Source organism: Rhinoraja longicauda, chromosome 28, assembly GCF_053455715.1.
Source record: "Rhinoraja longicauda isolate Sanriku21f chromosome 28, sRhiLon1.1, whole genome shotgun sequence".
NCBI classification, from domain to species: domain Eukaryota; kingdom Metazoa; phylum Chordata; class Chondrichthyes; order Rajiformes; family Arhynchobatidae; genus Rhinoraja; species Rhinoraja longicauda.
Window position 1 is genome coordinate 14,321,875 of NC_135980.1, and position 12,733 is coordinate 14,334,607.

General features: G+C 40.7%; 1 protein-coding gene across 1 annotated transcript in view; it reads right to left on the reverse strand.

Moving 5' to 3' along the window:
- LOC144607129 (cysteine dioxygenase type 1-like) overlaps positions 1–12,733 on the reverse strand; it is a 28,965-nt gene that overhangs the window by 4,336 nt on the left and 11,896 nt on the right. Inside the window, exons 2-3 of the mRNA XM_078423749.1 lie at positions 5,985–6,062; positions 5,207–5,367 (exon numbers count right to left, since the gene is read on the reverse strand). Coding sequence (XP_078279875.1) covers positions 5,207–5,367; positions 5,985–6,062 — 239 coding nt within the window. The remainder of the gene's footprint in view (positions 1–5,206; positions 5,368–5,984; positions 6,063–12,733) is intronic.

Genomic DNA, 12,733 nt, shown 5'->3' on the forward strand with positions numbered 1-12,733 from the left:
GTCAAATGCCTACTTTATAAGCTGTCAACAGTGAAGTAAAGAATAGAAAGGCAGCTTGGTCAAGTGAAGTTTGCATCCTGTGCCATGTGGGAAGTTGTGGAAACTTCCAGTGATCGAGACGGCCACAAGAATTGCCTCCAGCTGAAGTCCTGATTGCAGAGCTTTTGTGGTGCCTGGAGTCACGGGTGCATCCACGAGGCTGAGAACTTTGTTAAGGCCGCGTTGTAGCGTAACCGTTTGCAGGAAGGGAAGGAATGGGTGACCATTATGCAAATCAGAAGAAGTAGGCAGGTACCACAGATGTCCTTAGAATCCATCTTACTTTCTAATGTTTTTTTTCCCTTTTGGATATTAGTGGGGCAATGGTTCTTCAGGGCTGTGCAGTCAGAACTAGGAGCATAGTGGCATTAATAGGTCGCCACTACAAATGTGAACGAGAATTGAGAGAGCTTTAGTGATAAAGTAGTTGATAAAGTAGTTGATAGTTTGGGCAATAACTGGATGGGAGACCATCCAGCTCTACAGCCTCCATGTTGCCAGGGCCAAGGATAACTCTGAGTATCAACAGAGCACCTTGAAATGGGAGTATGACCAACCGTAAAATTGTGGTATTCATTAATACCAATGATGTCGTTTGTAAAAGAGATGAGGTCTTGTAAGCAGATCCTAGGGAGTAAGGAAAGAGATTTAAAAGCCGTACCTGAAAGATTGCCATCTTAAAATTATTCCCAATGCCATGAGAAAATTAGTATAGAAGTAAGAGATTAAAGCAAATGAATGTTTGGAGAGATGGTACAGGAAGGGAAGCCTTTAGATTACTGAGACACTGGAATCTTTTCGAGGGTAGATGGGGACCTACAATGTGAACGGATTGTATCCCAGTAAGATGGGATCAATATCCCCATAGGGATCTTAGTGGGGCCTGGTGTTGCTTCAGAGATTGGGGTTGCTTTGAACTAACTTGGCAAGGGGTAGGTGGGAGGGAACCTTAATTCAGGAAGGAGAGAAACAAAATAGGAAATGGTATGTTAGAAAAGTAGTGAGGGAAATAAGGGCAGAGTGAAACAGTACAATTAATACAAAAGGTCATATTGGAAAAATGTTAAGAGTAAAATTAAAGATACTAAATCTAATTGCATGCGAGGGAGAATGAGGAACCAAAGAAAAAAGGTATCAGAGTATTTGGCAAGATTGAAAGCTGATAAATCCTGAGAACCTCATGGTCTACACCCTAGACTTTTGAAAGTGATGGCTTTAGAGATTGTGGATGTATTGATTATCAACTTTCAAATTCTGCTGATTTTGTAATGGTGGAGATTGGAGGACAGAAAATGTGACTCCAGCATTTTTTTTAAAAAGAGAAAATAGGGAACTACCAACATAATAGACTGATAACAGTAGTAAACTAATAATGTTGTGATAGAGTCCCAGACCTGAAACATTACTGTTTCTCTTTCTGCAGATGCTGCCTGAATTGCTGAATGTTTCCAACATTTTCTGTTTGTAATTAAGTGGAAGGGAAATGCTGAAATTTACAATGAGGTAATAACATTACACCTACGAAAGAATTAATAGATTGAGCAGAGTCATCATTGATTTATGAAAGAGGAATCATGCTATGGGGCTGGGGTTCATTGAGGTTGTGGATTAGTGAGAATTGATAAGGAGGAACGCAGTTTTAGATGAAGTTCCAAAAAGGAGGTTGATCAATCAGGTTAGAGCTTGTGGGTCTATCCTGCAATACACTGAGATTTGGTTATCAGAGAGAAACAAAGAATGGGAATAAATAGTCTTTTTCAAATTGACAGGCTGTGACTTGTGGGTTACTACTGTGATTTGTGCTTGGGGTCCCACCCACTCATAATCTGTATCAACACTTTGGTTAAAGATCAATCAACTTTGCTGATGTTACAAAACTGAGATTTTGAGTAGGGAGGAGGCTTCAAGGGGAAATAGACAAGCTGAAAAGATAGACTAGAACATAGCAATAAGGTGGAAATGTGTGGTTATCAGCACTGGTGAATAAAACAGGTCTGATGCTGTAGGACCAAGGCATACAGTATTACTGGGTGCAAATTTATCACTGCGCTGACCATGTTCTCAAAAGCTTTATTGATCTGGCTATTAGATTCTTGGGATTACCATCCCTGCTACATCCAGCACTCCAGATCTTCCTTTAGTTGGAGAGAGGCATGTTTGAACTGAAAGAAAATGTGCTCAGCTTCCTGACTGAAATGTGTGGGAAGTGTGTGCTCTATGAGAGGAGGGTGTGAACAGATACTCTTAGACAATAGACGCAGGAGGAGGCCATTCGGCCCTTCGAGCCAGCACCGCCATTCAATGTGATCATGGCTGATCATTCTCAATCAGTACCCCGTTCCTGCCTTCTCCTCATACCCCTGACTGCTATCCTTGAGCTCTATCCAGCTCTCTCTTGAATGCATTCAGAGAATTGGCCCCCACTGCCTTCTGAGGCAGAGAATTCCACAGATTCACAACTCTCTGACTGAAAAAGTTTTATCACTCTTCTAAGGAAAATACTTAGATTTCATTTTTCAGAATGGCTTGAACAAAATAAAATATTTCTTGTGAGTGGCCCTTGGAAGCAGTTTGTAGGATAAACCTGGTCCTTCCTGCGAAAAGACGTGCATCATCAGTCATCACATGATGACAGAGTGAAAGCCTCCTGGTTTAGCCTGGCTGCCAGTCTTTGGTTGGATCTCCAAAGCAGACCCAGTCTCCCAGCCATCACTCTCCCGGCAGTTCTTCAGGCCAGTCCATATACCCAGATAGCAAACCACACCTCCATCCACTGTGCAAGATTTCTCATCACATAATATTTTCATTTCATTTTGCCTTCAGTCACTTTCATCCCTGGTAAAAATTCCAACGTAAAATTCATTTGTTATCCTTCTCTTGAAACATGATCAGTTATACCATATATTTAAAAACGGCAAAGAAAGGAATTTCATATGGTTTATATTTTGATGTTTAGAACCACAGTTCCCAGCTTGATAGCAAGAGTGTTCTTTCCATTGAAAACAAACTCAATGATTTGCTTGACTTTGTGTGAACTGTCGTAGGAGTGAATCGCTTGGAGCTGTAGAATCTGGTGGAACAGAGAACAGAACTAAAGGGTCCAGAGTAGCTGAGAGAGTAGAGGAACAGAAAGACTCAGATCACAGGAGTTGGGAGATTCTAGGTAATACAAGAAACCACTCAAATGGATTTAACTCATTGCATTGTTCTGAAATGATTGCTTACTGCCTTCCTTAGCTGAACAGGTGTCATCCAAGGCAACCTTCAAGATACTGAAACATTAGTTAAGTCTGGAGTTTGAATACTGGCTGACATAGCATGAGGTGACAAAGTTCACGTAATTCATACACCATTGCTCACTCAGGGATAACTTACTGCTGCTCACCTTGATTAAACTCTTGCCAAACAATTTTGCAATAAGCCTTCATAGTGATGTTGCTAAATGTTGCTAAAAATGCAGATTTTCACAAGAATTAGAGAAACTTAATAAACCTTCATGGATAGGAGAGGTTTAGAGAAAAATGTAGGCCAAACCCGTGGTGGGGGGGGGGGGGGGGGGGGGGGCGGGACTTGGGATGGCATGGATGAGCTGTGCCGAAGGGTCTATTTTTGTACTGTATGATTCTATGATCTTCATAGCTACTTCCACTTCATTGAATTGCATACAACTAAACTAAATTCCACCATTACAAATTCCCATGTAGCTCATTATTCTTCAAGAATTTCATAAGAATTCATAAGAAATAAAGCAATTAGTTCTTCTTTGAAATGTTTTCCTTTAAACTGTCTTGCTAAGATATTAAGAAATTATATTCTATTCTGTTCTCTCTCCTGCAATTTTATTGAATCATTTTAAGGGTTTTAAATCTATCTCCATTTCAACATTTCTTTAGCTTCTCTATTGATGACTTCAACCTTGGAGGAACACAGATCATCAACCTTCATCTGAATTGCCCTAAAATTAAATCCACTAGCAGGGTGTTTCTCTTATTCACATGGCAGCTGATCAACATTATCATTGATTGCACATTAGCAATAAAAATATCTGTTACGGCAAAGTGTTCTATGCTACTCTCATTAATATATCAAATAAACATGTTAAAATATCTTTAAGAAAGCAAGGAATAAAATGTTGTTGGCAACTTTAAATGTTCTTCTACCACAACTAACAACAACTTAACATCTGTAGTTGGAAAGTTACTAGAGAGTATTCTGAGGGATAGGTTGTACAGGCATTTGGACGGGCAAGAGCTGATTAGGGATAGTCAGCATTGTTTTGTACGTGGGAGGTCATGTCTCACATATTAGATTTAGTTTTTTGAAGACGTGACCAAAAATGTAGATGAGGGCAGAACTGTAGATGTTGTATACATGGATTTCAGTAAGGCATTTGACAAGGTCCCACATGGTAGGCAGCTCCGGAAGGTTAGATCGCATGGGATCCAAGGAGAAATAGTTGAATGGATAGAAAATTGGCTCCATGGAAGGTAGCAGAGGGTGATGGTAAAAGGGCGCTTTTTGGACTGAAGGCCTGTGACTAGTGGTGTGCCTCAGGGTTCGGTGCTGGGCCCGTTACTGTTTGTCATCTACATCAATGATTTGGATGAGAACATACAGGGCAAGATTAGCAAGTTTGCTGATGATACAAAAGTGTGTGGTTTTGCAGAAAGTAAAGATGGTTGTGAAAGATTGCAGCAGGATCTATCACTTTAAATTAACATTTCTCATCAAAATAATTCCTTATCACATTTATGAGCAAATGAACACACAGACCTTTTGGTGAAATACACATCAGGTGCCCACAAAATGTGGCCTGTGACATTCCATGAGCCTGCCAGCTGACGATAAATACTTGTTTAGGGGTTTGTGATGGACAAGGTCAGTGATGCACATGTGGTTGTTTGAAAAAGTGATCACTTATTTTAACTTCCAAGATTAGTGATGTTACTTTCCCAATTTATGATTTGTGAAAAAGAGGTGCTGAAATTAAATTGCAACAAAAAATGCAAGCTATAGGTGTTCCATTAGTAATCCTGTTAGTGCGATACATTCATGCTCGACCATTCAAACCAAGGACTGTCATCCGTAATCAAGCTTTTCATTAACAAGACTGTGCAGTTCTGGTTCAATCGGGGCAAGTGGTATTGTTAATGTTACAATAGCTTACCATTAATGTAGGTACACTGATTTTCATGAAAGACTTTCTCCCATTTCTTGACTATTTCTCGGTTCTTTTGATTAATGTCTGGGATATTGAACTGCGTTTCTTTCAGCTGCCCTTGAAGTAGTTTCAGGAAACAGTGTGAATCTGCATGGTCGTGGATACTGCTGCGGAACAACCAGAGGAGAGGCACTCAGACAAAGCAGACTCTTTTGCAATCATCAATGAAGGAGAGTTGATGTGGTTAAGTTTCAGTTGGAACATCAGAAAATATTAACAGTAGCACCTCAAGCCTGACCCACCATTCAATATGATCATCATTTCAGGCCTCGGCCTCTCTTCCGTGCCAGTTCCCATAGCCATCACTTCCTATTCATATACCTTCGATCGGGTCTCCACAAACCCTTGGGGCTGAGAATTCCTGAGGTAGAAATAAGGGCTGCACAATAGTGTAGTGGTAGAGTTGCTGTCTTACAGCAACAGACCTGGGTTTGATGCTGTACGGGTGCTGTCTGCATGAAGTTTGCTCCAGTTTCCTCCCACATTCCAAAGACATGCAGGTTTATAGGTTCATTGGCTTTTGAAAAATGTCCCTGGTGTGTAGTAGACTCCGTGGGCCGAATTGGATCTATTTTCACACTGCATCTCAAAACGAAACTAAATTCCAGAGATTACCCATCCCCTGCAACAAGAATTCCTGTGTCTCAGTTTTAAACTGTCCCCTGTAACTATGTCCTCTCATCTGAGATATCTTTGTTATTCTTCTCTTTGTTTTTTTCTGTACCTGCCATGGCCTTCTCCCCAGCATAGGATCATCAAGTTAAACTTTCCATTTCCTTCATCTACCAGGTTTCGAGTATATCTGCAAAAAAACATAAGTTTAATTAAATTATGCAAATTTGCTCAAAATGGTCCTTTGGTGAGGCATTCCACACATGCATCTGTAATGCCTTCCTTCCTCCTGGACCATGGTTTCTCCTCGACTAAAGTGGACCTTGACCTCATCTCATCTATTACCTACACCTCTACTTTCACTACCTCTCCACCAGGGCAGAGCAAGAACAGAGTTCTCCATGTCTTTACTTTCCAGTCCACCATCCACTTTGTTAAACAGATTATCCTACACAATTTTCATGAGCTCCACCAAGATTCCACCAAATGACACATATTATCTCCCCTTTCAGCTTTTCAAGGTTGCTTCCTTTGCAACTCTCATTCACTATTCCATTTCCACAAACCATTTCCCATTGTATGGCACTTTCTCAAGCAACCACTGGGGATGCAATATCAGTCGTCTCAACTTCTTCCTTTCCCACCAGTCGGGTGGGAAATAGTCTTTTCAGATAAAGTACTAATTCACTTGCACTTTTTCCAACCAAGTGAATTGCATTTGAGGTTGATAATGTGGCCTCATCTATAATGGAGAAACCAAATAAAGATAAGACGATCATCTTTGGGAGTACCTACATTTGGCCTGCAAGAGAGATCTGAAACTTCTCATTGCCTGTCACTTTAATTTCCCATCCCATGCTCAGGCATAGCCTCCCGTAGCCTTCTGCACTAGTACAACAATGCAAGCTTGAAGAACAACTCAGCTTCTGTTTGGGAAGTTTTCCAGACTTGACATCGACTTCTCTAATGTTAGGTAACTCAATCTTTTACTTTATCAACATCAGAATTTATGCCTGCCATCATTTTGAGCAACACATTATTTAGACAAAGAAGGGAAATCTGATCCTATCTGCTACTTCTACTGCCACATTAACTCATTTGGTCTCATTGTATCGGAGAAATTCCCAATTTTCAATCCATCCCTCCCATATCTTCTCTGACTGAAAACCACCTGTTTTCCTCTCTTTCGCAGCTCTGAAATAGGATTCTAGACCTGAAATATTAACAGTCTAATTTTTCACAAATATGCCTGACCGAGAGTCATAGAACTATACAGCATGGAAACAGGCACTTCAGCCCATCTGACCCTAATATTAGAATCCTGCACCCCGGAGAAAGAACAATGAGCAATAACTTTATCCCTACCTCTCATGATCTTATAACTTCAATAAGATGACCCTCAGTTATCTACACTTCAAAGAAAAAGTCCTAGCCTGTCCACCCTCTCCCGATAACCCAGGCCCACAAACTCAGGTAACATCCTGGTGAATCCCTTTCACACCCTTTCCATCCTGATGATATCCTTCCGAAAGAAGGACAACCAGAACTGCACACAATACTCCGTGCAGTCTCACCAACAACTTGTACAGATGAAAAAGGATGTCCCAAGCCCTGTACTCACTGCCTCTTCGATGAATGGCAAGCTTACCAGTTTCCTCCTTCACCATCTTATCTGTTTTCATGGAACTAGTACCTGTACCTCTTAGTCTCTCTATTGGATAACACTTTCTTGGGGTCTGCCATTTCCTCTGTAACTCCTGACCTGGTTTAGTTTACCAAAATGTAGCACCATGCACTTGTCCAAGTTAAATTCCATTTGCACTCGTCTGATTTCTCAGGCTCATCTAGATCTTGCTGTAATCTTAGATACTACTGTTCACTCCACAACCAATTTTGGTGTCATCCTCAAGCGTACTGACCATGTCAACCAAATTGTCATCCAAATTGTTCATATAAATGATAAAGACCACTGATCCATGTGACGTACCACTGGTCACAGGCCTCCAATCTGAATAACAAAATCCACTGCCGCCTTCTGTCTTCTTCCACCAATCCAATTTTGTATCCACTTGGCTATCTTACTCTCGATCCATGTGATCTGAACTTGCAGACTATCCTACTGTGCGGGAACTTGTCAGAGACCTTGCTAAAGTCCATGCAAATAACATCCACTGCCCTACACTTGTCATTCTTCTTAATCACCTTTTTAAAAAACACAATCAAAATTAATCCGTCCAGTGCAACCTACACTTTCTCGCTAACTACACCCAATTCGGACGAGTGACAGAGCATTATCACTCCGTGCTGTGCTCCAAATGGTGATCGTTGTAATAAACATGTAGCTTAACAGGGTGGTCACACGCAAGGACAGATTATTCTCTCCAGCTTTTAATAAAACAATTTGAGAGGATGAAGCATCAATGTTAGACTGACTCTCATGATTAAACTCTGGATATTATGATTACATGTATTTTTTCCCCAATTATTCCATGGTCTTAAACAAAAACAAAGGAGGAAAATACCTGCAGTGTAAAGAATATCCAGTGCCATATATTTCATGACAGTAGTACAGAAATGCAGGTGTTTGGCAATGGATGGTGGCCTTAGGCTGTGCCAAGGAATTGGATGCCTTACTTTCTTGAGCAGATGGCTTACCTGATCACATGTTGGAAGAACTTTGCCTTGTGGTATATGTAAAAATTACATTCTATTCTAAAATAAATGCAAGTAATGCATCACATTGAAACGCTTCAGGAAGTGAAGTAGCCCATACGTGCATGTTACAAGACCTGGACAAAGTTCAGGCATGGGCTGATACGTGACAAGTTACATTCATGCCACAAAAATACCAAGCAATGACTATTCCTAAAAATGTTAAAAGTATCTACCTTAAATATTCAATAGTATTGTCTCATTCAAAGCCCCATGGATTCCCATTGCTTCATTGACTGCACTTCCCTCCAACTGTGCTTCCTGGAAGGACTCCATTTGATTCTCCCAGTTTCTCCATCTCTTTTATATCCAGCTAATGATGCCATTTGATATACCAGATGTCTTCCTTCTACCCAAATATATTTGCTTTTTGCCGTACAAACATTTACGGTTGAAGGAAAAGACGGGGATGGCAATGAAACAGAAATATAGAAAATAGGTGCAGGAGGAGGCCATTTGGCCCTTCGAGCCAGCACCACCATTCATTGTGATCATGGCTGCTCGTCCCCAATCAATAACCTGTGCCTGCCTTCTCCCCATATTCCTTGATTCCATTAGCCCCTAGAGCTCTATCTAACTCTCTCTTAAATCCATCCAGTGATTTGGCTTCCACTGCCCTCTGTGGCAGAGAATTCCACAAATTCACAACTCTCTGGGTGAAAAGGTTTTTCTCACCTCAGTTTTAAATGGCCTCCCCTTTATTCTAATACTGTGGCCCCTGGTTCTGGACTCAGTATGTGGAGTATTTAAAAGTTAGATGTACTTAGAGATGCAAATAACTTGAAAATAAGGTAAAGATGGTTTTTCTGTCAATGATTTTAGGCTCTCCTGTTCTCCAGTGGGAGCTTCCCCCCCCCCCCCCCCCCCAGGGAATTGAAATGCACCGCTTTTGGGCACTATGACCTCACTGGTGGATAAAACCTAATTGGAGCAGTAGGGAAATATGTTCACTTAGAGCCTGTAAGTTGTAACCTCCTGTTACACATGGGGATTCTGCTCCCCCTCTTCACACACACATATACTGAATGGAGACCTGGTTTTGAGTGCTCACTATGTTTGGACAGGTGTGCACACCTTGGCCTGAGTACAAGCCAGGACATGTTCAGGTGACCCTGAATTCACAGCCAGGTGCTCGGTGACCAAGTACATTTTATTGGTAACTGGAGATTCTGGGTCAGACTAAGAATGATGTCAACTGACCATAGATTTCAATTGTCGGCCACATATCTAACTATAGACTTAATTTTTAGGGGTGGTCCTTATTAGCTAAATAGCTGTTGAAAGTGAAATTCAATGCAACAGTCTGAGTGACCCACAAACTAGAAAAGGGTTTGGAGCACAGAATTCGAGCTCAAGCAGCTTCAACCCAGTGATCAGTGGAGTTCACAGAAGATTGCTGCTTCATCCCGATCTCCCGCAGACTTGGCTCCGTGCTCTTCTGAAGTTTGATTGTCATGGAACTAGCTCCACCCAGAGGATTGTTCCAAAACACTGAATGGGCTCTTGTGTACATCATAAAACTCCGGCGAATGTTTTGAAAGGGCCTGCTACGAAACTAGGCTGGCAGTCAGGCCACTTAGTAATACATCATGGAGGATTCAGATACTCTCATGAAATGCAGGAATGGGACATTCATTTGCATGGTATTGTCTTTTTACAAGTCAGAAAGCTTTCAAATCTGTTAAATATAAGACATTCGGGTATGAAATGGACGATCAATTTAAACTTTGTAGCTTCTTAAGTTTATTTTGCACACATATAGAAATGGTTGCAGTTTGGATTTGATACTACTGATAAAGAGGACAGTGAAAACCACAGTGGTTATCTCTGAGTTGATCATCATACTGTCATATACTGCAGGGCAATGAGGAGAGTTATTGGACAGTAATACCTTATCCATAGTTCCCTGATAGGATAGTGAAGAAGTGGTTGGGATATCATGTTACGACAGTACCAAACTTTGTTTAGGCTGCATCTGAAGTGTTGTATGCATTTCTGGTCGCCACACCATAGAAAGATGCACAGGAGAGGATGCAGAGGATGTTGCTTGGATTGAAGGGTTTAGAGAGGCAGAAATAATGTTGATAGTAAAACTCTTTTTCCCATGGCAGATATATACAAACCATATAAGGTGAGATGGAGGAGATTTGGAGAAGATCAGATGGGAAAGCTTTATTTTTAACACAGTGATGATGTCTGTAACACGCTGCCAGAAGAGTTAGTGAAGGCAGATACAATCACATTTGAGTGGCATCTAGACAGGCCCTTAGCAGCCAAGGCAAGAAGGTTACTGGCCAAATGCAGGCACATATATCATGGAATTGGTGTAAATTTGTACAATAATTGGTGTGGACACAGTGGGCTATAGGGTTAATGTCAGTGTGACATAACTCCATGACTCTTAGTTGACAAATACAGAAGAGAGCATAGGAATGGTTTGATAAATATGCTTTCCCAATTGCGGCCACTCGTGGAAGCACGAGATGGAAGATCAGAGCCCTATATCCAACCTTAATCTTATGATTTCTATTATCTGATGACATCAAGCGATGTGACCAAGAGGTGAATATAAAATCAGACTTCAACATGTTGAGGGATCCAGGAACATAATATCCTTGGACTAGGAATTCAACTTGCATTAGTTAACTGGAGTAAATACAAAGTAATGCAGTGGTAAGAAGAACAAAACAGGTAGCTAAGGATAGAAAGGCAGAATTTGGAAATAATGATCAACCTTTCAGTGTCAGCATGTAATACTAGTTAGTGTCTTCCACCTATTATTTCGGTGGCACAGTGGTAGAGCTGCTGTGATAGAGCTGCTGCCTCACAACACCAGAGACCCAGGTTCCATCTTGACGACAGGTGCTGAATGTGCAGAGTTTATATGTTCTCCCTGTGACCGCGTGGGTTTTTTCCAGATGCTCCGGTTTCCTCCTACCCCCTAAAGATGTTCAAGTATGTACGTCCAAACTAGCTTTTTACTGACAAAACACTTTTAAAAACAAAGGTTTTACATTTTTCAAAGTAAAGTGATTGAAATGTGATGCATTAATTATAATTAATTGTGGTAATGACATGGTAAGCAGGTGTATTAAAATGAACAAGTTCAAATTCCTAAAGCATTGCAGGGTTGAAGATATTGTTCCGAGGTACTGAAACTACTGATTAAGCTGATAGTCTCTGGGAGCTTGTCATTCTTTAATATCAGCGTTACTAATGCACAACTTTCACCTCACTGCTTGGTCAAGGAATGGGTTGACTAGAGCCAGAAGTTCTTTAAAGATCAACATTAAATCTATCTTGTCACTGAGAGGAAATAAATCAACAGCAGCATGTTAGGTGTATTCTACAAAAGTTTCCTTCATTTTATGCCTTCATCTAGGTCAACCTTTTGAAGCATTGGGATATCTTCCAGTTACATCAAAGATGATTTGCTGTCTTATGCTTAGACATGCAAATCTCCTCCCCAGCAATGCAAAGAATTGCTGTACTCAACAAAACTGCCGTGGTAAATATGTTCAAAATTTGGTTAATTTTGCACGTTTCTCTAAACAGTGTCTTAAATGTATTTAGTTGTGAACGTAGCAGAGCATCTTAGAGAAAGAAACTCAAGCCCACTGATAAATGTTCATGGTCATCTCCAAATCCCAGGAATGGCCACGTGTGAGCAAGGTGCCCTGCGCTTCTCCATTGCTGTGTGTTTCAGCTGTGTCAGTGTGGTCGCTGTAAGGCAAGATGAACAACTAGCATAAGGCCTTATTCAAGAGTGCACAAAGGCTGACTGTTGAGCAGAACATTCTGGTCTCTGGATGTACTGTACAGGATTATAATGAATTTATATATCATTGATTAACTTATTGAATAAACCAAATCATAAAAAATTCCAGTGCAGAACCTAGCCAATCGAGCCATCACAAACACTTATATTTTACTCTGCATGAGGCACCTACTCAAATTCTACTTTTACCCGTATTTCCCTATCCTGTGCATCTTTGTCAAGTAATTCTCTGATTCATGGATTACGTAACAGTGAAAGCACACTTAAATTTAATTTCGCAACCAATGTTATTTTCTCACTTTCCTACAACTCCCTTTGTGCTTATCTGAAATGATTGCCACATACAGAATTATTCTTCACTATTTCAATTT